The 27,998-nt window shown below is 38.1% G+C and overlaps 1 protein-coding gene across 1 annotated transcript; it reads left to right on the top strand.

Annotated features, from left to right (window-relative positions):
• The first annotated feature begins 22,344 nt into the window (after window positions 1-22,344).
• On the top strand, window positions 22,345-24,622 carry LOC109449652 (small nuclear ribonucleoprotein F). The gene is made up of 2 exons (XM_019736102.2): window positions 22,345-22,420; window positions 24,351-24,622. The coding sequence occupies exons 1-2, from the start codon at window positions 22,345-22,347 to the stop codon at window positions 24,620-24,622; spliced, it is 348 nt and encodes a 115-aa protein (XP_019591661.2).
• Window positions 24,623-27,998: the final 3,376 nt, after the last annotated feature.

The raw sequence follows: 27,998 nt of genomic DNA, 5'->3' as shown, positions 1-27,998 counted from the left end.
CCTGTTCAAACGGCATGTCTAGATTTTCTTCACATACTTCAACCAAAACAACATATCACATAGATTGCATGTAGAAGCAGATGTGACAATCAAACATTTGTAAAATCTTTCTGTTCTCACTGTTGTGTTTTTTTTGAAAAATATAGCTAATTCCCATAAAAAAAGCTATATTATTTATATTTACATATATGGCTGTATTATTTTTATTTTAAAATAAATACTTTAACAATTTCTTAGTTTTAATAGGTAATCCACATGACCAAAAGTTCTTTGTCATCCTTGATAATTTTAAAGAGTATGTGGAGTCTTGAGACCAAAATGTTTAATAACTGCTATCTCAAAGGAAAAAAAAGACAGCATGATACCTTTACTTGGCGAAGATTTCTTAAGGGTATAGGTAAGAGGAGAAGACGTTAGTGTCAAACAGTCATGGTACAGATAGAACAATTAGTGGTTCCATTTTTTCTTTTTACTCTTTCCTCTTGTGGCTAAGGTCTATTATAGCTTGGTGTTTTATCTTAACTGTTTTATTATAGCAAGAAGAATTCTGACAATATGGATGACCCTCAAAGTCCCATAACCCTGCTGAGAGTGAAAATGAAGCATTTCCTTGTCAGTTATCCAGACTGTGTTTACATTGATCATATTTATTTTTCAGACCCAGGATTGGCTAAAATTGGGAGATTTTTCTTAAATCATAAATTTTTACTGCGAGAGCTAAAAATTTAAGAAAATCCCTAGATATTATACCACTGTCATAGCTGTGATCTTGAAATTATTATCAACCCACAGTGAAGAAATAACATTGAAAAGAAGTATTTTCCAAAGGAAAATATCCAATAAGAGATTAAACATGTACTTTAATTTTAGAAGAGTTAAGTTCCATCCTGACATACCATGCCCTCTCAGACAGTGGCTTATTCTAAATGCTTCAGCAAATAACACAAAACAGTACAGTAAATCCCTATTCTTCCTAAGAGTGGTGCTGGAAGAGATTTCTCTCTAACCTGGGCTGAGGCTGTCTTTATTTATTAGAGGGATTAAATTTAATTCCCTTGATTTGTACTTATTCTTTCTAACAATTTGTTGATACATGGACATTTAGAAAGGCTTTTTCAGATTTGAGATGAAACTTCAACATCAGTCTTTTTTTCAGTTTGGCTAAATGAAAACAATGGAACAGTTGCCAACTAAAGCACAATATGCAGAATCCAGTACTTATATGGTGACTCAGTGTTGAATTTTACTCCCATGATTTTGCTGGAAATTAGATGCAGCTACTGAGAATACCAGAAGCATTGGCTTTAGGTTCAGTAAGCATAAGTTGAGTTTAGTAAAGGTAGAATCTTAATATGCAGTTTCATGATTATTGTCATGGAACTATGCTGTCTCCTGAATATTGCTGTAAGAACTTCTTGGTTGAAAGATTACTGATGCATCACTTTTGAACAACTCTACCATTTGAAAGCCATGACCTAATGGTTTAGAGCATAGGCTCTAGGTTTGAACCCTAGCTATACCACTTCCAAGTGGTGTGACCGTGGTTAAGTTACATCACCATTCCATGTCTCAGATACTGTCTAGAATAAGAAGAATAATGACCTACCTCATAGGATTATGTGAGTGATAGGAATAATAAATGTAAAGTATTTAGTCTGATATGAAGTAACTAATAGATGTTATTTATAATTGGTTTTCTTTTATTTCTTGAGCCTCACCACATCCCTGTGGTTATTGTGGGGTAGATATCACTGATGCTAAGATATTGTAGGGTAGATATCACTAACGCTAAGAATAAACTGAGGCTCAGAAGTTAGTTGTTCATCCACGTAAAGCCTGCTAGTGTCAGACCTTCTGATTCCAAATTCAGGGCATTTCCCAGTACTCCATCCAAAATCTATATATTTCATTCATTTCTTTTAAGTATAGGAATCACAATCAAAAACTTGATCTCTTACATAGTCTTAGCCCTCATTTAATAAATTCAGAGGATTTGTAGAATTCAGGTAAGCACATCTTATCTGAACTTTGAACCTTGTGAACAAAGCATACATTATTTAATTATTGGGTTTATTCAACTTTCTGTTGTTTTATTACCTTGACATGATATTAAAATCTATCTTTCTTCAGTAGATATTTATGTACCAACCTTTTTACACTTAGGAACATTGGCTCACACTTGACATGGTAATTTCCCAAAATTCTAGGGGGCAGAGACCAGCTTAACATTGTAGAGTCCAGCACAGTGGTGTGAACAACTGAGTGTACTACAAGAGTGCAGTTATTTATTCATCCAGCAAATATTTATTGAACTGTCCCTATAGCCAGTTACTGCCCTGGGATATAGCAATGAATAATCTAGACAACGTCTTTGCCCTTAGAGAGATTATATTATGGAGGAGGAGATGAACAATTGACAATTAAACGAAAACATTAAAAGTGTAATTCCAGATAGCATAAGTAGGAGCTAAGAAGACAATTAAACAGGGTGGTGGGATACAGACTGATGGGAAGAAACAGGAGAGGTGGGAAATCTTATAGTTGTCTGGGAAGACCTATTTGTGGGGGTGGCATTTGAGCTGAGACTTTGATCATTAGAGAGAACCAGCTGAGCAAAGAGCCAGGAAGGACTCAGGCAGTGGAAACAGCAAGTGCAAAACTACACACTTGGCACTTTACAGGAATAAAAAGAAGGACTCATTATGAATAATGATACTTAAAATTCTTATAAGGTCTTTTTTGTCCATTTAAGAAAAATACAAGCTTTGGATGACCATTTGCCTTAGTCACATTTATTTACATTCTAGAAATAAGGATAGGAGTGGCTGAGGTATACCTTTCCTTCGAAGCACTGTGAAGGGAAAAACTAGTTTCAGCTTGTTGACTCTTCTTATTGCAGTGCTAAAATATGTGTAATCTTTCTGCAGCAGGTGTTTCAGAACCAACACTTTTACACATAGGAGCATTAGTTCATCTGTGATATGTTAATTTCTCTTAATAAACTTCACCAAGGACATGGAATTCAGAATCCTTGTTAATAAATCTGATCTTTAAGCACACATGATTATCTACACTCAAGAAAACAAAATCTTACTCTATCCTCACTTTGAATTTCTTCACATTTTTTTCTCACTCGTGTATATTCACAACTTGCCCTTTTCCTTCTTTCTCTCTTATACACACACACTCAGATAATATAATACTCATACCCACTGAGTGCCTTTTTCCAAACATTTATCTGAAGTGTCCATAATAGGCAAATCTATAGAGACAAAAAGTAGATCCGTGGTTGCCTAGGGCTGGGGGTTATGAGGGATTGGATGGTGATGGGTAAGGGCGGGGGTTGGGGGCATGGATTTCTTTTTGAGAAGTGAAATGTTGCAAAATTGATAGTGGTGATAGATGCACAGCTCTTTGAATATACTAACAACCTTTGAATTGTGTACTTTATATGGGTAAATTGCATAGTATGTGAATTATATCTCAGTGGCGCTGTTTAAAAAGCTAATAGAGGAGAAAAATGGAAGAATAATAGTGTGATACAAAGCAAGACAAGAAAGGAGAAATAAAGAAATAAAAATAGATAGACAAAAAACAAAGATGGTACACTTAAACCCAAGCATTTCAATAGTTACATTAAATTAGGCTGAAGACTCTTTTTGAAAAAATATATGGAAATGCAAAGGGCTAAGCATAAAGAAGGCAATCATGGATGGGAAAACTGGACTCTAATTTAAACTATCATATTAAGACTAACTTGAAACCTACAATAACTAAGACAGTGTAATGTCGGTGCAAGAATAGACAAATAGAATGCTGAGCTTCGAACAAATCTATGTATATATAGTCACATGATTTACACTTAAGGGAAACGATGGCTGTTTCAACAAATGGTATCAAGTCCATTGGATATCTATATGGAAAAAATTAACCCTCTTACCTACCTAAAAATTAATCTGAGATGATCAAAGACCTGAACGTGTCTTTGATCAAATAAAGTTTCCCAAGAAAGTATAGAAAAATACTTTTTACCTTTAATGGAGTATTGACAGAGTGGCATGAGGAAACTTTCTAGGGGGCTGGAAATGTTGTATATCTTTAGTTGATCTTTATACAATGGGTACACACACACACACACACATACACACACACAAGGTCTGACAATTCAGTTCACGAACTCATCCTAGAAAAAGTGCTACATACCTCATTGCTGAATATCACTATGGTCACCTTCAAAGTACTCCCCTTGGGAAGCTGTGCACCGATGCCAGCACGTAGTCCACCCTTCAAAGCAATTTTGGAACTCTTCTTCTGAAATGACCATCAGCTGTCATTTCTTGATGTCCTGAATGTCATAAAAATGTCTTCCTTTCAATATTTCCTTTATCTTCGGGTAAAGAAAGAATTCATTGGGGGCCAGATTAGGTGAGCAGGGAGGGTGTTCCAATACAGTTCTTTGTTGACTGGCTAACAACTACCTCACAGACAGTGCCGTGTGAGCTGGTGCATTGTTGTCATGCAAGAGACATGAATTGTTGGCAAAAAGTTCAGGTCATCTGACTTTTTCACGCAACCTTTTCAACACTTCCAAATAGTAAACTTGGTTACTGTTTGTCCAGTTGGTACAAATTCATAACGAATAATCCCTCTGATATCAAAAACAGGTCAGCAACATCGTTGCAACAAGTTCGCAAACTTAATTGTCAGACCTCATGTGTATGTGATATATGTTATATATTATATACAATATATAACAATATATATTATCTATTATAATAATAGTATATATAGTATACATATACAGAGCGTGCCAAAAAATGTATACACATTTTAAGACTATTAAAATTGTAATAATAAATACCGATAACAAAGATGAATACAAGTCACGTTTGACTTCTGCAATTACAAGATGTGCTCAAAGTAGTTACCATCAGCTTCCAGACACTTCTGATTATGGCAAACTACTTACTGCTTAAGCAACGTTGACCAAAGTGTCCACTTGTATACATTATTTTGGCACTCCTGGTATACACATCTATATTACATTACATGCATATGTAAAAATTCATTAAGCTGTACACTTAAGATTTGTTTGCTTTACTGCATATAAGATACCTCAAAAGTAAGCTGGTTGAGAATGATGATAAACAAAATAAATTTGATATGTGATCTTATAGGGACCAATAAGAAGTCGTAGGTGAATCATGTGAATGGAACATGGAATTTAACTAATACTTTGGTCAAAAATATATAATAAAATGTAAGGAATAGTCAAATTGTTTGCAAAAGTGTTAAAAGGGCTGAGGGGCAAAGAGGTGAAAAGATGCTACCCAGATATCAGTAATTATAGGAAGCTGCCAACCCCTAAGGCTGGAGGAGCAAAAAGAAAAAGGATGTTGCCAGATCCCATGAGTTCTGTGCTGCTGAGGCTTCTAGAACACCACTGTTGTCACTGCTGCTGTTGGATCCACTGCAGCTGCTACTTCACAGGAAGCTAGGAGTCCCAGTGATAGTTCAGGATTCTGGAAGCCACAGTCCAATTTTTGCTTATAGGCTTGCTGTTGTTATTGCTGCTAAAACTAATAATTGTTCCTCTGCTGCTGTTGCTACGACTGTGCCACTGTTACAGCAATGGCCTGCCACTGCTGCTGCCCAGGTCAGAGCTGAAGAAGGAAAATAAGGGCTCTTCTCCTGCTTTCTAACCTCTTTCCAGGGCCTCCTATACCAGAACCTAATCAGAAACCAGCTAATGAGAAAGTCTGGGAAATGTAGTTTTCAGGTTTCCAGTCCCTGAGCTATAGAAAACAGGATAGTATGGAGTTGGGGGCCAACAGTCAAATAACTAGAACAATACTCTGTTAAGAAAGGTCAAAGCTGAGTTAAAATGAAATCCATGTCTTTACTTCAAGATTTCCCAAAACCTGTAATATGCTATTGTGCTTTGAACATTTTTATAAAGGAGTTATACTTTGTAGTGCGTCTCAATTTTATATGACTAAAGACCTATTTCCCCCATTGAACACATTTTTAACATCTTATAGGAACTCAGACTAGGATAAAAACAGGGACAAACAAAATGCTGTTGTTGTTAGAGTATAATAAGAATATAGGAGATATTATATAAAAGATGCTTTCCTAATATAAATTATAAAAACTACAGAGGGACAAGTTAGAGTAGTATTATAAGAATTCGAATATACCAACATTCTGAAAACTAATCATGCTAACAAATAACACTGATTAGTCTTTACATCACTTGGATATTTTTCTAATGGTCATGTATTGTTTTGGTAGGCCAGTACAAGAACATCTTCCTGTTTGGGGAGACATAAGGAATGAAGGGCTCTGATTCACAGCACAGAAGCGGAAAGGAAGTGATAGTCTTTCTGGCTAATTAATAGTTAATCGTGGTAACGTCTGTATAGTCACTGTATCTACACACACACCATAAGTTCAAAGGTATGAGAGTAAGTGTCCCCAGGGGGCAGATGCCTGCAGCACAGCTGTGACTTTCCAGCAGGGTCAGTGCCAGTAGAGCATCCTACGCAGATGGCTCTTTCGGCAGGAACTTGGCTATGCCTTGTCCATCTAGGGTCTTGCCCAAGTCTGTTTTTTCAGCCTTCTTGCCCGTTGTGAGATCTTTAACCCTTCAAAAAGTTGTGATCTCTTTAACTGAACTAGATTTATTTCCTTTGTTTGCAACCAAGGACTTTCACTGAAATATTTTTTGAAAGTAGATAAAGCCAAAGGGAGAACCAATTAACAGTCTGAATTTTTTCCCTAACCAATGAGAAAGAGAATATTCAGAGAAACACTGTATGTAATGGCGGGGAAGGAAAACTTTAAAATAATAGCTGACTGCATAAATGTAAATAATTCCAAAGAAAAAGTAGGAGAGACATATAAAGAGACATATATAGGGATGGCTGCAATAAGGTGCTCTCTGATTGGCCCTGATATAGAAGAATGAGTAGAAGAATAGAAAGAAGGGAATATGTCCCAATATAAAGGTATCTGTAAGAAAAATGTAGGTATTATGTTCTCCACCAGGATCCCATCTTCAGGGACAAGCTGCTGAGAATATTGACTACTGGTAACTCACAGGTTCATCACTCATTTGAAATTGCCCTTAGCTGCAGGGGACTGCTTGGTTCCAAAGGAATAGCCCTCCCAGATGTGGCTGATGCAGGAATAAAAAAAAGCCTTTGCCCTTGCCCCAATTTGGGATAACTCTGAAAAACTGCTCCAGCTCGAGAGCACCCTGTAGCGTCAGCTGAGGCCTCAAGTAGGACCCCTTCTCCCTCTCCCCAATCCTGTTTTCCTCACTTCCATACAGGTGTACCTCCGAAGATCACTCTCCAACAACTTACTGTATGAAACTCCTCATCTCAGAGACTGTTTTCAGGGAATGTAATCTAACACAAAGATTAAAGTCCAGAATAGGTTTGTGAACATTCTTAATAAAATTGGAAAGATGTTTGAACCATGATCTGAGCAAGAATAAGAACAAGTGAAGGATAGGCCAGCATCCCGGGAAGGATAATGTAAGGTTAGAAGGTAGTACTCATCGGGTAAATGATCACCATGGTCCCTCCCATATGTAGAACTTTATTATTATTAGTTTACTCAATTTCTACTTTTCCCCAGCTTCTCTAGCAAGAAAGATTGTCTTCAAACTGTAAATGCGGGAACAATCAACCTAAATAAGGCACTCGGTCCAATTAAGACAGGTAGATAATGACAGCACCCAGACCCAGACACATTTTTAAATGAAATCATTAATAATAAAAAAAGACATATTTGTTCATTGTAAGAATGTGAGCCAGAGCTGCCAGCAGCTGTCATGTGAAAAGAAAAGGACAGAACGAAACCAGGAAGCTGAAACAATTGGAGATAGGGACACAGAGAGAGTCCTGGAGACTCAGGTTTATTACATTATAGCTCTATCCCTGCCCTTTTTAATTACATGAGTAAGTAAGTCCTCTTTGTTTTTGCTTAATTAAGTTCCAGTTGTTGTTGTTTTTTTGTAAAAAGTTCTGAAAAATAATAAATCATAGAGGAGGATTCTGACGCTCATTCACCCGAGTTACACGCAGTAAGCAATAGATCAGGTTTCTAACTGAAATCTCTCTGAGCCACAAAGATATTTCTCTTTTAAGTTTGCCTCTGTTGATCAGTAATTCTTGACCAGTCTGTTGTGTACTGAAAGGTACCAGGGGCCTGTAGGAGAATCCTCCTATGTAGATTTTATTGTTGCTCCTAATTATTTGCTCCTTCCTCTCCCAATAAGAAAAGCATACATCCTTGTAGTGCTTCCCTGTGGGAGAATATACATTTCTGCCTACAATGCCCACCACAGGGTATTCTTGGGTTCAACTCAGCCTTCAGAGGCAGTAAACTACCATCTGACCACTTTGGCCTCAGACTCACCCAGAAGAACATAGGACAGGAACCACAGTTTACGGGCAGGGCAGCATCAGGTGTCCGTCTTCTGTGGGATATCAAATCACATAGCTGCCCAGGGACAGCTCAAATGCAAAACGAGATCTACCTGGGGCAGGTGCAGAAACCAGTCTGACTTAGAGTCTTGTTCCCCACAGGAGCCAATATTTTTTGTAACAACTTCAGCGTCATAGCTTCTAGCATCCCCACACGGACATGCCCAGTTAAAACAGTCACCTCATTCAGGGAAGCTAAAAGCTGCACAACCTCCATTGAGAATCTATAGTGCATTTATAGTCCCTCCCATTCCAGACGCAATTTCCAATCAGAGATCGTTTTTATTGTAATCAATGTTGCTGAGGAATATTGTTAACATAGTACTTTAATCTGGTTCCAGGGGAGCAGAGTTAACTGAAGGTCAAATTCCTACGCAGCAGGGAAAAGATTTTAACTCTTTATCCAAACTCCCCCACTGATAGTGGGTTTGACCACATGACTTGCTTTGGCCAACAGAAGGCAAGTGGAGGTGATTTATGCCTCTTCCAAGCAGAAACCTTAGGAGCCATTGCACGGTTTCCTTCTTACTCTCTTCCCATGGCCAAGAGACAAGGCTAGGGGGCAACACCTCTGGCCTAGGTCCCCAACTGAAGAAGATGTTTAGAGCAGAGCCATGGAACAGAACTGCCGCAGATCCTGAGCTGCCAGAAAACCTCCAAGGTAGGTAAAGGTTGACTGTCATAAGCCATTGGTGATTGGAGGGTTATATGTTATTGCAGAATAACCCATTTCTGATTAGTACATCCCCTTTGGAAAGATGTAGGCTGAGTTTTATCACTCTCCAGCCAGGAGTCCCTAGGAGAGCCTACCAACTAAGTCAGTTAGTACTTTGATGTGTCATAGCTTTGACTCTGGCAATAACCGCCAACTCAGGAAGATGAGGGAAAGTGTTCCCCTATTTTTGAGCAGTTTTGCTGTTAGAGCAGTTCAAATAATGCCTGAAAAATACCATGTATGTAGGTTGTGATGCTTTGTTGATCTAATTCATTTTCCTCTTTGTACCAGTCAGGGTCCAGTCAAGAAACAGAAACTACACAAAGTTATTTGACAATGATAATATAAAAAACTGTCGATTAGGTATAGAACTGGCAACTTGGTAACCATATAGATAAAAAGAGAAATCTAACATATCACAGAAATAGCAACTGCAGGAAACTGTTAATTATCTCCAAGGTTGAGGGAACAAAGTCAAGAGGTTGGAATTATTAAAATGTAGAGACTTAGACGCGGTGCCCTGTGCAGCTGAGACTCCTGTTGGAGGAGGGGGTTGTAGCTCAATTGGCACTGGAGTTTGAAGGAGGTGCCTCATTGAGCTGGGGCCCATCCCTGAGGAAAAGTCTGGTGCCTGGTGTCTTTGAGGGGGCACAGTGCAACTAGTTCTGCAAGTGTTGGGAAAACTGTAAACTGGATCTGACGGCTGTTATGGCGAAGAAATGTTAATGGGGTGCCACAGGCAAGAACCACGTTGAACAGGAAGCTCACTAGAAGTAGGAAGCCCCTTCTTCTTCCTCCAGCCCTCCAGTCTCCTTCTAGCGCCCCCTATTGTTAGAGCTTAACAAGGAGTCGGCTGGCAGAGCTGAAATGTAGTCTGTAGAGTCCCGGCAAACCACACTTGATCAGTGTACAAGAACACCCAGTGAAGAGGGGGAGTGAGAGCTGACGTCCAATCTGTGCTGTGCTTGCCAAGCGCTAAGTCCTGTGGGGCTCTATCACCCTGGGGAAGAGTCATCTTTTTCTATTATAATTTGCACACAGGTGCCGTGCACACCAGTACACACACTAATTCAAACATCCATCAAATCTTCCTTTGGTCTTATTGGTTGTGGAAAGCATGTATTTTTATTGTAATGTTCCAGGCAAGTTTACATGGCATCAGCATGCAACTTTTTGCAGTCAAATAGAGCCCTTCCTTGTATACCATCAAAGATTTGTGCAGACTTGTTTGAATTCAGTTCTCTACTCTTTCACCTTTTCTCACCATGGGTATTGCTTTTGATATATGGTGTAGGTTCAGTTCCCTCCTTTCGTTTATGCCAGACTTCCAGCTGTTCATCCAGAACAAGTCTTTATTGCATCCATTAAGTCTCTTTCTTATTTTTTCTCCCATTGTCTTTTCACTGAAGTTGTGGTAGTGAGCTATTTTGCTCTTGTCCTTTCTCTTTTAGGCAGGCTTACCATATTCTACAAATGGTTTGACATTTTTATTAAGGATTTAAATGAAGCCTTAGAAGCACTTATTTTCTAATAAGTTTCTAATAAGTTTAAAAATGTTCAAATTTGTTGATGACATAAAAATAAGGTTAACTAAAACGACAGATTATAAAATCTGCATTCCTAGTGATTTCTATAGGCTAAAATGCTGTGTTAATAACAAAAAGATGTAATTTATGAGATAAAGGGAAAACCTGGTCAAATTTAAAGTGGGTTTTCAAGTAGGATAAGAGAAAAATAGAGTAAAATAACTGAAATGAAGACAAACCTCTATTTTTAAAAATCTGGTGGCAATATTACTTATGTGGCAGTTTTAGAAAGAAATCATGCCATTTTTATAATAGGCACACAGTAGTGACTCAATAAATGTTTACATAATTTAATATTTGACAAAAATCATGGAAATGGATCACTAATTATAGTTGATGGGGAAAGTGCTGTCATATTGGCCTACTCAACCACCGAATGAAAATTCTGAGGACATATAATGAATTATATATAAATATATGTAGGTATACAACAAAATATTAATGGTGAATATCTCTGGCTCAGGAATGATAAATTTTCACTTTATTTTATTACTGAAAATCTTATTTTCTCTATTATACATGTATGTACTTTTTAATAAAAATAAACTTGAAAAATAAAAACAACAAATAAAAACAAATGAAAAGTGACCAAGTATATTTGGAGTTTTAGGAAAATTTTGATATAAGAAATTTCTTTCTAATGATTCAAAATGAATAGTAAAGCAACAAATAGAAACAAAAATTATATAATTTTTGTCAACGAAACATAAGTGAGGAGTAATTTGAGCTACAGTCACAGATTGCCAAAGGGGGCAAAAAGAATAAATTATGAAAGTATAATAGCAATGTTTATGAAATAGGTTTGCAAATAAGAATCCATGAAACACCTTTTGTATATATAGAAAATATTTCAAAAGTGTAATTCATCTGACAGAGAAGCAAAATCGTGAAAACATTTTGGGATTTTTTTTTTTCTCTCACTCTTTTTTCTCACTTAGATAATTTATGGAAAAGCCAGGGGAAAAACACACCTCTCAAATGAGCGATAATAAGTATTGCCTATGAGATGAAAAAGAACACTTTTGGTGGGAAAAGGGTCAAGATGAATTTTGTCCTGCTCACCTTTGGATTTAGTAAATAGGCTGTTTATTTGGATTACCACAATGTTATTATGAAAAGAGATTAAATCTTGGGTATAGATCCAGCCAATTTTGATCCTTAGTGTGTTTGTTTCCTCAGAGAAGCTCTACCTGTTCCTCTGGTCTAGGTGAGGTTCCTGTTTATACCCTCTAGGATAGTGGGCTTTTATCAGAACTTGAACCTCAGTTCATAATTATACCTCTATTAGGGTGATTATTTGGTTAATATCTGAATACTCCTTTGACAGTTAGCTCCATAAGAGCAGGGGCTGTGTCTGTCTGCTCCCGGTGGTATCCCCAGTGCCTAACCCACTGCAGGAAGCATAGTAAGTACCCAATAGTACTTGTTGAATAAATAAATACGTGTACATGGGTGAATGAAAAATCTTAGATGCAAGTAATTAGAATGGATTCTTGGAAGTGGTGGAGAAGAAGAAGAGGCAGTAGAAAATTTGGAGTAAACTTTTTTAGGCACTATAAGAGAATATCTTTAAAATCTTATAGATTTAGCAGCAGGAGATAAAAAGCTAAAAAATTTAAGGGAAACAGCATATCAGAAAGAATATGAAAAACCCTCAGCTTGCCAGAAAAATCTCACAAATTCTTTGTATAGATTAAAGAAGTTAGTACTTTCTATTTCTGGGCTCTATTTAAGTGTTATTCTAAAATATAATTGTCTTTTTATATGGCAGGAAAGGGCTATCTATTTTTTTGAGTAAAATATTTTCCTAACCTAGTATCACAGGTTAATAAACTGTCTTTGTAGTGTAAGATTTGGAACAGAAAGCCTCATTGAACCTTTCAGTAAATAGAGAAATCAGATTACAGAAAAAAGAAAAAGAGGCTTTGCCTTTATTATTTTTTAAAAAACTTTCTTGTAGTTTTCTGGGCTTTCTTTACTGATTCTTGGTTGATAGATTTTTTTTTAAGGAAGATTTTGACATCTTTATACCTTTTATTTAATACTTCTAAATGAGAAAAAAACACTTCTTTTCCTACCATCTTATAGCTTTGGGAAAAAATATTGTAATATTTCCATTGTGGGAGAAAAAATTTATTTTTCACATTGGAAAACTAGGTCATCTTCTTTAGAACTTTTTTCCCCCCTCTACATCAGATAATGTATTCAAGGGAAACAAGGTGGAAAGTTTTCAGCAATTCAGTGGGGAATTCCTCTGAGGGACAAAAGAAGTAAGATAGCTAGAGAGAATGATTGCAGTTAGCAAAGTTGAAATAAATATTTTTAGTGGTTAAAAAAAGTATGAATTAGTGTGTTAGCAGTTGATTCAATGAAAGACAGAAATTGGTTCCTCAGTTTTGTGGGAGAACAAAAATTAACTGACTTCCCTTAAATCTGACTTCCCTCAAATTGAAGCGTATTGATTTATCAGTTCCCCCATGTACTGATTCATTGTGGCTTTTAGGTTTATAGTTCTTAGTATGAGATAGAAAGATAATCCCTGTCTTGATTTTGAAAAAGGAGGAAAACAGTAGTCTTTTGCATTTTCACAAGGATTTTTACTTAAGAATCTGTTGAACACTTTAAAAAAAGATGGAAGGAAGAACCACAAGACTTACAGATGAGTTTGGGGAAAAGGCAACTGAGCTTGAGGAGAAATAAAGTCACACTTGAAAGAAGGCAAAAATCAAAAATGACGTAGTAAAATCTTCCTAATGATAGTAAATGGTAAGATGGTATTCTAAACTTTTCTTTTTTAGTTCCCCTTTAATTATAAGTAATGAATATTTTTGGATATAATTTAGAAGATCCAGATTTTGAAAAAGAAGAAAATAAAAATCATCCATGATTTCATCACCCAAAATAACCACTATGAACATTCTGGTATCTATCTGTTTACTTTTTTTTTTTTTTGCCTTATTATATAATACATACTGTTTCGATAGAAAATGGAACAATAAAACACATTATTTTTATGTAACCTGCTTTTGTTTTACTTAAACACATATTAAAAATAAATTTACATTTTATTTATAATTTAAATATCTTGATATTTTAGCAACTTTTTATTGTCGGACATCTAGTTTGTTTATAAGCTGTGATGAAGATAATTATTAGATATGTTGCCTATATAAAAGGTGTTAAAAATTACTAACAACTTCTACTGGATTTATGGGATAAAAATACTTCTGATTTGGAGAGAAAGTCAGGATTAGACTTTTTAGATAAAATTGTATTTGACAACACTCATATAGTACTTACTATCTACCACTCTTCTAAGCACTTTCTAAAGATGAACTCGTTTACTCCTCATAAATCTATGAGGTACCTACTATTACTATCCCCATTTTACACATGGGAAAGTGAAGCACAGAGAGGTTAAGCAACTTGCTGAATGTCGCACAGGTAGTAAGTGGTAGAGCTAGTCTGGCCTCAGTGTCCATGCTCTTGACCATTCCCTTACAAGGCCTCTCTCTCTTACTGTTTTCTGGCTCATCTGAGAAATATGATTTGAAGTGTTAATTGGGCAGCATGGGGGTATCCCAGAAAGAGGATTTGGTGGGTATGGGGAAGGATCTGGAAATGGGGTGAGTCTTACTCAATCTTTTTGAAATGAAAGGAACCTAGAAGTTCTTAGATCAGGAACAGAATGTCAGGCATCAGTTATTTTGTTAGGAACCAAGATGGAAAACCTTACCTGAAGAAATTACCATCGCTTTAAATCTTTTGTGACTTTATAATGCAGCTTTCCAAAACATAGCTATTATGCACAATGTAATTTTTTTCTCCTTCCTTTCACCAGTTTGCTATGAAGGAAATCCGGTTAATATAATTTGCTTCATGAGAAAGATTTTTTTAAATAACATTTACAGAGATGTACTCTCTTAAATGCCCAAAAAGTTTGCTATCTGGATTTTAACATAACTAATTCTAAGAAAATCCTGTTCTCATAGAGAAATGACAACATAGTACTGTTTGTTTTCCATCAAAGTTAGTGAATATAAAGATTAATTTAAAATCAGACTATCCTAAAAGCAACCTGTCAAAACAAACCAGCAAAAGGCCTGGCTGCCTGTGACAATGATATTAAAAGCAACTGAAAAAAGGCTCCAAGAACAGAACTCTTTAGAAGTCTCTGGGATTGCACGGATGGCAAAATTAGCAACAGAGATTAGTTATTCTGAAGAAGAACAAAGGCTCATTCTAATCCTCACTGAGGCTGCCCTCCTAGGGGGAAGTTTTTTGTTTGTTTGTTTTTGTTTTTGCTATTACCATTATAGGGCCTGGAGTTCTCAATTCTGTTTAAAACCATCAGCACAACGCATAAAACTTAATTATGACAAGTTAATAAGGCCAGTTCGAGGTGAACTAGGAGGAAGAGAGGAATTTAACCAGGACTTGGAACAGGGCAAGGAGCACAAGCAGAATAAGTGACCACCAGGAGTAAGGCATATTGTATTTTATCACATCATACATTTTAGCGTTAGTTCAGACCACTTATATTAAGTCAAACGCAACTACAGAACAATTAAATTTGCCAAACTGAAAACATTATTTTGTTAGATTTCATTGAAAGTTTTGTTTCAAGGAAGACTTGGTCTCCATAACACCTCATCGCATTCCCCTTTTGTCACTCAAAAGGACTGTTCTGGGACTTCACTTTGCTGCTACTAGTGTCACAGTGAGATGTGATTCTCCACTGCTCTGTGGAGAACGGGGAGAAGTCTGGTAGGATCAGGAAAGTGTTCTTCTATATCACAGAAATTTATCTCTGCAGGCAATTTCTCTCTGTTCTAGTAGCTGCCCTCACAAACCATACAGTTCAGCAAACTTAATGAAAAGAGCCAGACTCATTCTGTATAGTCTAAAAGAAAGTAAAAGGACAAGAGTCAATTGAAAACCTCTAAATAGTCAAACTTAAGCCTGATCAAGGAAACAAATGGGTGGCTTAGTTTCACTTCCGCTGGGCCAAAAGACAGTTTGATTACATGGTAAACATGACAAAGATGAGCTTGGAGAACCTCTGGGGGTACCATTGCTTGGTTTCACTATCTGAGGAGTCTCTCTCTAAATTTAAAATTGTTGAAGTAACATATTCTGAGCATTGACCTATATTTATTCTGTAAATGGCCTCAAAACTGACAGAAAACTCAGTTTTCTGCTAGGCCCACCTAACTTTATAACTTGGGGATTTGAGAGCATCTAGCTCATGATGAGCAGTCCTGGCCACAGGGTCACTTGAAGTCCCATGGGGAGGTACTCAGACTCTATCAGGGTCTGCCAGGAGCTGCATTTTCAACAAATTGCAGTTCTCTGCAGCAGATGGCACAGCCTTGCTTTGAGAAATTCAGAGGTCGGCATTGCAATGTTCCCATTGGAACTTGCTGGAGAACTCACATGGCATCTTTTCTTGCACAGGTACCCCGCTACCATGGGATCTACTGGGTTGTATGAACTAAGCAGCAAGGCTGCTTTTACTGAAAACCGGACCTGCTGCAGAGCCCTCTCTTGCTCTGGGCTCCACTCCAAAGCCAGCAACCTTCTAAATCACCTTATAAATGGACTGAAGCAACGTGCCTCAGTGTGGAATATTCTGCAAGCAAAATAGAGAGGCCTAGCAAGTGGTGTGCTTCTTGCTTACAGGTAGGAAGTGAAAGGTGCAGTAACCTGCACTTTCCTCTGGAGGCGATATGCCTGCACATCCTGCACTAATCTGGCAGGCCTCTGGGTCTTCATAAAGGTAATTCTCACCGTCTGCATTATATGTGTTTTATCAAGGCATCTAGAGTACATGACACGTCTTGCTCATTAACACGTATCTACAAAATAGTGGGCCAATATAGTTTTGGTGAAATGTCCAGATAGAACAGTTCCCTATGACAGAAAATGGGAGAATTAACATAGTCCTGAGGCAATCCTGTGAATATATACTGTTGTCATTCCATGTGAATGAAAACTGCTTTTGATTTTTCCTTTTGATTGATAACGGAAACAAACATAGCCACATACATACTCGAGGCTGTGTTAATCTGCTCTAGTAAAGCTATCACATCCAGCCCAGCAGCTACTCCCTTGTTAAATTCAAATAGGAAGTACACAGACATTCACATTCTGGTCTTTGTAGACGCCAGAATGAAAATTAAATGGGAACCACCACCCCTGCACCCTTTAAATCTTTGAGGGTGGCTCTGTTCTCTGTCATGCCCCTATGAGGTGTGATGTGGTTTTTCATTTACTATCTTGGCTGGATGTGGTGGTGGGTAGTTTCAGGGGCTTCCATTTGACTTTTTCTATTACAACAGCTCTTACTCTAAAAGAAAAAGAAAGAAATGCTTGGGTCTCACCATGTTCTAATTATTACTAACAAGAAAGTCACGACTTGAAGAACAAGGTATTTCAATCTCTAAACTTTATACAAAGCTATATAAGGTACAGCTCTGGTGTCCCAATGCTCATCCTCTGAATTGGCCTTTTGTTTCTTCAGTTACATTCCAGCATTTCACTTCAGCTGCTCTGCATAGCTCTGGCTTTCTGCCCCCAGGCTTCTCTATTGTAGCCAGTGGGATGCCTGCAGCAACCTTCTTAGCTCTTCTGACAAAAGTGCAAACCTGGAAACAGGAGGAACTTAACAACCTGGACCAATATGGAAGGGAGCCGTGATAGATCCTACTGTCTTCGGTTCCTCAGACAGACAGTTAGTTGTTAAGTTCATTCTACCAGGCTCTTTAGAGAGATTTCTAGAGAGAACACCTGAGTTTCCCACAGTGACGATCAGCTGTATAGCACACCCACTCCGTTGATTTGGTTTTCATTCCATCCCAGTTTCGCTGTTCCACATTCCCACTCCTATTCCCTGGGATTGCTTACGAAAATCAAGTAACTGCACGCAAGCTCTTGTTTCAGGATCTACTACGTGAGCTTGGTGTGGCACTATTAAATATCAAATTTATACATCTTGTTATAGAAAATCAGAAAATACACGTAGGCTCTTAGAAGAAAACTTGTGCAAGACATAAGCTGTTCAGACTGTTGTCTATGCATATACTTTTTTTTTAAAGATTTTATTGGGGAAGGAGAACAGGACTTTATTGGGGAACAGTGTGTATTTCCAGGACTTTTTTTTTTAATTGGGAACAGTAGTTTGTTTTTCCCAGGACTCATCAGCTCCATCCAAGTCAAGTTGTTGTCCTTTCAATCTTAGTTGTGGAGGGTGCAACTCAGCTCCAGGTCCAGTCTCTGTTGTTAGTTGCAGGGGGCGCCAACTGAGCCATCCAGGGGCTCAGCGGCAGCTCAGCTCAAGGTGCTGCGTTCAATCTTAGTTGCAGGGAGTACAGCCCACCACCCCTTGCTGGAGTTGAACCCAGCAACCTTGTGTTTGAGAGCCTGCGCCCCAACCAACTGAGCCATCTGCCCACCTGGGAGCTCAGCAGCTGCTGATTGACTTCAGTCTAGTTGTGGAGGGCGCATCTCACTGGCCCATGTGGGAATCGAACCGGCAGCCCTGTTGCCCAGAGCTCGCGCTCCAACCAACTGAGCCACCCGTCCACCTATGCATATACATTTTAAGAAATGGGACAAGACTTTCTTTTTTAACTTACTTATTCTCATTTTATATATTGCAAACATCTTTTCATGTGCCTCTGTGATTTTTTTTTTTTAAGTGACTGCACATGTGAGTACTGGCCATTCTCTACCCTCAGATCCATCATCTGCCCCTTAGGATCTGCTCTGTGCCCTAGGGAGTTGGCTCCTATGCAAGCACCACCCAGGTTCCCTTACCTTCTGATGGAGAGTTGAATTTGTCCAATGTGAGGCATCAATAGGCGACTGAAGGGCAGGCAAGGAGAAAGGCTGGGCTATTTCCTCCCCATCTTCCATTACCTCTGTGTTAGAGCTACAATTAGGGGATTGACTGGGTCCCTCTATAGCTACAGCTCTTGTGGGATCTGCTCCTCTGGGGCTTTATTTCTCACAGGGCTCTGCTAACACTGTTCCTCCTATTGGCCCATAAGGTATAGGGATGGTAATGGCCTCCTGCCACCACTAGTCCCTGGGAGAGTCAGTGACTCCTCTGAAAAAATAAAATGTGAGATATAATTCACATAACCGACAATTCACCCGCTTAAAGTGTACAATTCAACAATTTTAAGTATATTCACAGATTTGTCAGTATTTAGTATATTCACAGATTTCCACACCTTGCTCAGACCTTTGTAAATAGTCACTTCATTGAATTTTCTTCAGATTTTCATCTCAGTGTGTTTTGTGTTTCCTGGTGGGACACAGTTACCAGCTCATACAGACTCATGAGCGCCAATTGTTAAATTTTCAAGAACTTTCTGAGTTGGTTATTAAACACAGCCACAATTAAAAAGTAACTTCAATAAACTTACAACTAAATTATAAAAAGGTAATAAATACTAAAAATGTATCCCTTCATAATTATTTCACAAAATTTGACTATTATCTGTGTGTCTTGAGATCATTTGCATCTACTGATCTGTATGGTGGAAACACTACATATCAATGTGCATATAGGTTTGTGCCTCTCTTGCCAGCTCTGTATTCAGTGATATCACATTGGTAATTTGAAGTTGGCCATTGTGGGAGTATTTCCACCACAGAAACCAGCAAGTGGTACCAATCAGGACTTAGTTTTTTGTTTCATTGATTATTTAGACTTAAACTAATGGTAAAAATGTTACTAATACAAATTAAACCTAAAAGTTTGTTATTGTGAATATAACAAAAAATTGAGGAAATACTCTTCCAGTATTTGAAATTATTATCCAGCCCAGCAAAGAAGTCGCGCACATCATTAATGAACCAGTGAAGCTCCAGAATACATCGTCAGTGTTTCATTTTCATCTTACTTGTCAGCAAACATTCATGGAACTACACTTGAGGAGCTGATGGTTGAATATTTACCAGCCCACCACAGTACACACACACACACACACACACACACACACACACGCAGAGTTTAGATGTCATTCAATATCATCAATAGAGCTTTCTCAACCTCTTTTTGGTTTGCATAGTATGTACCTTGTTAATTGATTCAATTTTTGCTGTTACAAAACAATGCTAAAATGAATCATCGGTAAATGTATTTGTAATTTCAATAGATATTGCCAAATTGCTGCCCATGAAAAGTTTCCTCAATTGATACTCCTCCCAGCAATACATGAGAACGTCTGTTTTCTCACACCCTCAGCAATATAGTGTTATCAAATGCTTTGTGTTTTGCCATACCATCATTGTGAATGATTGTTAATAATCCATCTAAGATTTTTCAAGAGCAATTTTAGCTAATAGAGTGTATTATTACATTTAATAATAATTGTGGTTCTATTCTAAATGATAGCCTCTAAGTGATTTTTTGAGAGACAGTTACGTTTATTCTTGGACATACAATGTAGGAAGCCACGTTTCTCAGATCATACCAGGAGCATAAGAACTGGCTGTTGAGAAAAAATATTCTCAGATAGCCTATCTTGGAAGTAGAAGGGCACAGCACTGTTTTCAAGATTTCCGCTGAGAGTAGAGTAGGGTAGATGAGTAATTAATATTTTGACTCTTCCACTTCAAAAGCAATATGGGAGTATTTTTCCAGTAGACACTGGAAAAAGTGAAAGAGAGATGTCAGTTTACAAAGATATGTCCATATAAATGAAGTGATTATATGGCCGTGCTTGACAGCTGTGTACTAGAGTTCCCTGGGCTCCGTGCTATGGAGCTCCCCTGGGACCGTGGGGGAGAGACCCAGGCGAAGGCAGAATTGTTTCTGCTAAGTGCACTCAGACCCACTGTGAAGGACCTAAGGGATTTTGAGCACAGCCTCCGCTTAGTCCACGCACGGTTATATGCTGGAGTTGGATCAGCAAATTGTGCATTCGTATAATTTAACTTCCTCGGCATCTCTCCCTTTCCCACTACCTTTTCCACTTCAAAAAGAAATGAAGTCTCTTGTACGCATCACTGATCCTCAGTCCTTAAGACTGGGCTGGAAGAAAGTGCATAAAGATTAAGACCGAACTGGTCACATTTCCTTATCTACATTGCTTGTGGGCTGTTGTCATGCCCTCCATAAACAGGTGCTGGTAACTGACATAAAAAAATATCCTCTATGCTCTAAATTCACAGGAGTCAGACTTAGTCTTTGACTCCTAGCTCACTGCTCAGTAGCCCTGTGACATTAGGAAGTGACTTGACCTTTTGACCTTCAGTTTCCTCATCTACAAAATGGAGATAATAACAGTTCCAATCTCATAGGGTGATTGTGAGGAAATCAGACAGTCCATATAAGGTGCAGAGCCAGTGCTGGACATGTACATGCTGTTACTCAAGATGGGTAGTCCATTATTTTTTACAGAAATATATATTGTAAGTTGTATGCATCTGCATTAAGCACTAGAAATTCAGACATTCACCGTAGATGTTTCTGTTACCTTTATGAAATCCTGAGCTAAAGAACTCCTTTAGATATTCCTATTCAAAGAGCAATGGTGAACTAGATCTTGACTGAATAGAGCAGGTGAAAGGAGAAAAACAGTGCTCTTCACAACCGCTGTAATGAGCTTTATTTCTGTCTGGGATGGCGACATGATACATTCAAGTTGATCCACACTTAGTTTTAAGTAACCATTTATTTTGCTTAACAAAATTAGAGCTCATGTGCATCTGTTATATATACAGGCCCTATTTAATCTCCTAGGAGAGAAATTTACTAAATGATAGCCTGGTATCCTAGAAGAGTTTATTCAACTTAATTCATTAGGCTCTTTATTTGCATAGAGTAGAATCAACATTCTGGTTCTTTCTGCTTCTGCAGTGGAATCTAGCTGACCTGGGAGCTGGCTGTGCATCAAATACTTGGAACACTTTTCTTTTGCCCACAGTTTAATTATGTATAGAAAGTGGAAAAGAGTTTTGCTACGAAAGCCTAATAAGTCTTAAAATATATTGAATTCACCTCAGAAATTCTCTCTCTCTCGTATTTTAAGTAGCAAAGCAACTGAACTTGATTATAAGAGTGATCTGTGAAACATGGGCTCAGTTCAAATGCAGAACGATTTATTGAGAAGTGATTCCCTTCAAGGCACTGTGCTGGGGGTGGTGACTAATAAGACAAAGCAGGTAATGTCATTGTGCTCAGGAAGTCACTGTCTCAGGGAACAGACAAATAAGTGCAGTGCAGACTGTAATACATTGTGGTAAGTACTATACGTATGCCAAAAAATGTTGTAGAAACTCTGAGGAAGTGACTAATTGTATCAGTGTGGCGGGGAGGAAGAGGCTAAGGAAGACTTTGCAGAAGTGACATTTGAGTTGGATCTTAGAGGATCTCAGAGAATCTCCAGGATTTTTGGAGGCAGAGAGTGGAGAATTAAAGACACAGCATGAGCACAGGGAGAGAAGCTCATTGTTAGGAGATGAAGCACAAAAGATTTGCTAAGACCTGGTTGTGAAGGGTGTGGGCTTTATCCTGGAAGCGACAGTGAAAATGGAAGGTTCTCAGTTGCAAAGTGACCTAAACAGGTTTGGTTTTGAGAAGGTCATTGCAGAAGCAGTGATTGAAAGTGAGGAAGCTAGGAGATAAGCTTGCCAAGGGTGCTTGTGGTCAGAGAAATAGCTCTGGAGAATGTCTAAGGGTGAGCTGTGGAAGAGAAACAAGTGAAGGAGCCTGGTAAGAAGTGATCTTCAGAATTAAGAGTATCAAGAGACAAGTATAAGGAAGCAAAGAAAGAGTGGGGCAAGGAAGAGGAGTTGATCAGCAGTGACAACCACTATACATAGTTCTAGTGGGAAAGAAGCTAAAAAGAATCTATTGGATTGGGCAGCTGGACTATTTTGAGACCAGTTTCAACAAAATGAGCAGAGTGAAAGCCAGATACTGTGTCAGACATGGAAAAATATTTATAATGTACAGGAAATTTAAAGATAGGCAGGAGCTGATGTTATCTCACTCAAGAAGGGTAGCATTTAACAGCAACTGATAGAAACTGAAAAGGTCTAATGCCAAAAGCCAGACAGACGAGAAACATTTGCAGAATGATGTCATCCTGCCTTCTTGGATGATATCACTTTGTTCCTCAGATGTTTCACCCAGACTGCATGAGTCAACATCTATATTTGGGCATAAGGAGAACTACCTTTTGTGCTATAATGCCAGTTCAAAAGTCTGTCTGTGCTAGTCTGGTTTAGCGCTGCCAAATTATTTTGGGTTTATGACCTCACCAACAGTTCATGGTAATTAATCTGTTTAGTATCTCACAGTTTGAATTCCAGCATACTCACTTTAATGCAATGTAATCTTAATTGGGTTTTTCCCCCATTTGCATTTGGAATACACTAGGTTTATATTTACAAGCACATTCATAGCTGATATAAAACAGGCAAAAGTAGAAATGTCAGAAGCGACCATAAATAGGTCCAAGAGATTATGTGGATTACTAGGCGTGACTAGAATAATAGTAGTAGCGTCCATGATTTAAGTTCCTAGTGTCTGCCAATGTTCAAAGACTGTTCTCCCTATAGTCTGAAAACGTAGCTATGGTTTCCAGCTGAAAAAAAAAAATTAACTTGCCTACGTTCACTCAAGCAGCAAATGGAAGAGTAGGGACTCAAAGCCAAACCTGATACCAAACCCCATAGTCTTTTACCACACTCTGCTCACTTCTCCAAAATATTATGGTGTCCATAATTGCAAAAGAAAAGTGAGTCAAGTTATATCAGGTATGTTCACAAGCGATGGCCTAAACATTCATTCCAAAAGCTCTTATAAGATAGATGTAAATTACTCATCTGACTTTTATTTGGTAAACATAACAAATGATGTGTGGTTGACCAAACTTAATAGTAAGTGACTCTCTTTGATGAGAGATTAGAGGAAAAGGTGAGGAAGGAAAGAAGACAAGAACATTATACAATAGGAATTATGCCTGAAGGGAAACTCAAAATTAAAGAAGAGTTGGAGGTGAGTTCTTATAAGATCTTGAGGTAGCGTGACTTTTCTGAAATTTTGAACTAAAGTGATTCTTTCTTTGGTGAAATTATAAGATCAGTCATCAGAATTTTATTTCTTTTATGCTAAATTCATTGCTATGACTAGCAAGCAAATATGCAATACTTATTTAGGAAAGAAAAGGAAACTGACATTTAGCCAGTGCCTAACCCAGTACCTGGTTCATAGTAATTGCTCAGTAAATGTGAGTGAATGAATGTTTACTTTGCCCCAGACAGTGTGTATTTGGGCCATGGTATAAGATTTAAATAGAAGTTAAGGAGAGGGACATTGAGTAATTGATTTGGGTTTTTATGCTGAGTTATCAAGTGTTTGATATATGATACTATTATGGGGTTATTTCCAAATGAAGCATACCAATCAAAAAAGTTATTTTGGGCTTTTTGGTGGCCATTTCTCTTGGAGCACAGCGATTCTGGCCCTGCTCTAGCTGCTCCAGTCACGAGGGACAGATGACAGCAGGGTTGGAGGCTTTTAACCTGCAGCATTTGCCCATAGTCATGATGAGTTTGCCCCTCAATCTTTCCTTAGTGGATTAACAGGAAAGCCAGTAATGATGAAACTTAAGTGGGGAATGGAGTACAAAGGCTACCTGCTATCTGTAGATAGCCATATGAACATGCAGCTTGCGAACACAGAAGAATACATAGATGGAGCATTGTCTGGACATCTGGATGAAGTTTTAATAAGGTGTAGTAATGTCCTTTATATCAGGGGCATTGAACAAGAAGAAGAAAACAGGGAAATGAGAGAATAGCATCTTTTGTGGGGAATTTTTTATATATTTCTAAACAATAAAAATTTGTTTTCCAACTTAAAAAAAAAAGTTATTTTGGGGAAGTCATAGGAACATCAATGTCTTACAGATTTGTTGTGTCCCCCCAAAAAAATTTATGTCTACCCAGAACCTATGAATATGACATTATTTGGAATAGAGTTTTTGCAGATGTAATCAAGTTAAGATGAAGTCATATTGGATTAGGGTAGTTCCTAAATCCAATGATGGGTGTCTTTATAAATAGAAGGAAATTTGGACACAGAAGAACAGAAGAAATACAGGGAAGCAGGCCTTGTGCAGACTGAGGCACAGATTGAAATTAGGCTCCACAAGTGAAGGAACACCAAGGACTGCTGGCAACCACCAGGAGCTATGAAGAGGCAAAGCAGGATCCTTCCCTAGAGCAGAGGGCCCATGGCCCTGCCAGCACCTTCACTGTGGACTTCTAGCCTCCAGAACTGTGAGAGAGTATCCCAGTTTGTGATAATTTGTTGTGGCAGCTGCCTGCTTCCTGAAATCCAGGGCTCTGACATCTCCTCTCCTGGCTCCAACCAGAAGAAATGAGGGGAAAAAAATCAGTTCACATCAAAAGAAGCTCTCTAAGATTATTTCCCAGAGCTACTGCCACCGAAGAAGACCTTTTAAGCAAATATTACGTAGGGATGTTCTTCTTGTTTTCTCAATCCCTCCTTGTCAGACCAGGAAAAGAGTGGCTTACCTTTATAGGCCCCCGCTCAGAGAGACTAACCTGGGCACTAAATCTACAGTAGCCCCCCAGACACTCTCTAGCACATTACTGGGTTATGTATTTTCATAGCAATACCTAAAATTACCTTGTTCACTCTTTTTTTATTGACTGAATTTCTTCCCTGCCCACCAAAATGTAAGGTCCATGAGAACAGGTCTTGTCTCTTCGGTTCATGACCAAATCTAAACATTCTCAGAGCAATGCCTGAAACATAACAAGTGACTGGCTGAATGAATAACATGGCCTCATACATAATAATGTCAATTTCCAACTTCAAGTGGAGATTCTCACTCAAAAGCGAAATTCTACGTCTCTCCTAGAAAGGGAAAACAATAATGGGAGTGGGGATATTTATATTAATAGGCTATAAAATGCAGACTCAGGAAGATGGCTTACTGCCAACATGTGAATAGAGCTGATTCGAAAGAATCTCCTTCCTCCTAAAAGTGAAGAGTAGACCTACAGACGTCCAACTGTACGTTGGGTTTAAGGCAAAAGATGAAAGGATGCTTAGTTTAAAGCTTATCGTTCTCTAAAATATCAAGCATGTGAAAGTTGTCAAATGATGTACTAAATATATTCAAATAATTACAATGAATTATTAGCATTCAGACCTGACCTGATGTTGAATTTAGTATTGCCTAGGATTTGTGTTTCTTTTTTTTTTACAGTCAGAAATTTAAAAGCAATTCTGATTAGAAGGAAGTTTTTATCCTACTAGTGTCTTACAGCATGGAATATCTTATCAGCTCTTAGAGCTCTGTATGCTGAAGTGCTTCAAAAAGACAGAAATAAGATGGTTGGCAATCCTAGTTGTCATGGCTGGATGCATTAGGGAGATTACCTTTTATAAAGAAGTCCATTCACGGACTTAGAAAACACAGTCAATCTCCACCTGACATGAATAAGATATGTTCAGAGGCACATGAGCTTTCACATGCCTTTATATTTCTCTCTAATAAATTCCTTCTTATTGCACCAAAAGCAACCTGGTATATTTTTTTTTTTGGACAAGTTTTATAAAAAATGTATTTTTCCTAATGAAAAATGATTATTGAATTGCTGAAAACTAGGAATGCTACATACATCAAATATGTGTATTTTTCCACAGCATTTTTCAATATCAAGAAATCATCCTAACTAATCACTAAGGTATATTATCAAAAATTGAACAAGGGAATATCCAAGTATGAAGAAATTAAGTGAAAGAAATCAATGCAATTAACAAAGGAGGAAAAGTCACAAAGACTGACTTTAGTCAACACTGATTTTGTCTAATGGCACTTTACAAACCATCCTAAAAATCTGTAGCTTAAAACAATAACAGTTATTTATTTGCTTATGATTTTGCAATTTGGTCAGGACTTGGTAGGCATAGCTCATCTCTCTGTTCCATTTGGTGTCATCTGGGTGGCTCAACTGCTCCTGGAGGATGGAGGACCCACTTTCAAGATTGTTCATTCCCATGGCTGGCAAGTTGGTACTGAATGTTGGCTGCAGCTCGCTAAGGCTGTCAGCCAAGGGTGATGAGTATCTTCCACGTGGACTTCCCATGGCTGCTTGGTCCCAACATTGCACTAAGATTGTCATAGGAATTGATTCAAAGTTGAATAAGACATGGTTTTTACTTTCAAGTAGTTGACAACCTAGCAGATACATAAAACAAAACAACGTGCAATGATAGAGGAAAACTAGGAATTCAGAGGGAACACACAAAAAGGAATGCTTCGCCTAATCTTGGCTGGGGAGGTGGGGGTCAGTAGAGCTTTCATAGGGGATGTGCATTCTAGCCTGAGTCTCAAAGGATGAGATAGAGTTAGCCAGAAGAAGGGAGTACAGGAGGCAGATAAGGGCATTCCACATAGCGATAGCTTCTTAGCAAAAGCACTGATTCCAGAAACAGTACGATGAGGGAGGGACTTAAAGCTGTTCATTGTAAAGGGAGAGGAGAGAGTACTAGGAGATAAAGATGGAGTAGTTTGGTTTTTATTCTGTGGATGAGAAGACTCAAACACGCAGAAAAAGAACGGCCACTCTTTCTTTCTTTACCAACAACAGAGACATTAAGATTAATGATGTGGGCAATGGAAGACGAACTTCTAAATGTGACCAAGAAGAAATGGTTAGAAAAGTTTAAGAGGCATCAGGAAAGTATGGTGTCACCAAAGCCAAAGGTTGAGAATTTCAGAAAGGAAGAAGTAGTCCCCAGCATTACATTCAGCAAAACGTCCACTAAAATAAGAACAATGAGGGATCACTGGATTTCTCAACAGAAGGTCATTGATCACTCTTGCAAACCGTGTTTTAGTAGAGTGGTTGGGACAGAGCTGTGTTGCAACCATGAACTGAAGCAGAGGTTGAAGAAGCAAAGGCTTGCAGCAGGTGTAGACCACTCTCAAAAGTCTGGATGCATAGAGGAAGAGAGAGACAGTAGAAGAGATAGGGGAGTGTGCAGGGTCAAAAGAAGGTTTTGGGTTTTTGACACATTTTTAGTAGAAAAAAATTGTTTTCTCCCCCATTTCAAGCAAAGGAAAACAAGCAGCACTATCTAAGTGCCTCATAATTATGCTGGTACATTGTTTTCTTTCTGTTAAAAAATCTTTTGGT

The sequence above is a fragment of the Rhinolophus sinicus genome, linkage group LG02, assembly GCF_036562045.2.
Source record: "Rhinolophus sinicus isolate RSC01 linkage group LG02, ASM3656204v1, whole genome shotgun sequence".
Taxonomy (NCBI): Eukaryota; Metazoa; Chordata; class Mammalia; order Chiroptera; family Rhinolophidae; genus Rhinolophus; species Rhinolophus sinicus.
The sequence above is the reverse complement of the archived record's forward strand: the minus strand, read 5'-3'. Positions and strand labels throughout refer to the sequence as shown.

Coding starts and splice junctions, on each gene's coding strand:
- LOC109449652 (XM_019736102.2), top strand. CDS start 22,345: ATGGAAGGTTCTCAGTTGCAAAGTGACCTAAACAGGTTTGGTTTTGAG. Junction 22,421..24,350: donor TGCAGAAGCAGTGATTGAAA/GTGAGGAAGCTA, acceptor TTTAACCTGCAG/CATTTGCCCATAGTCATGAT.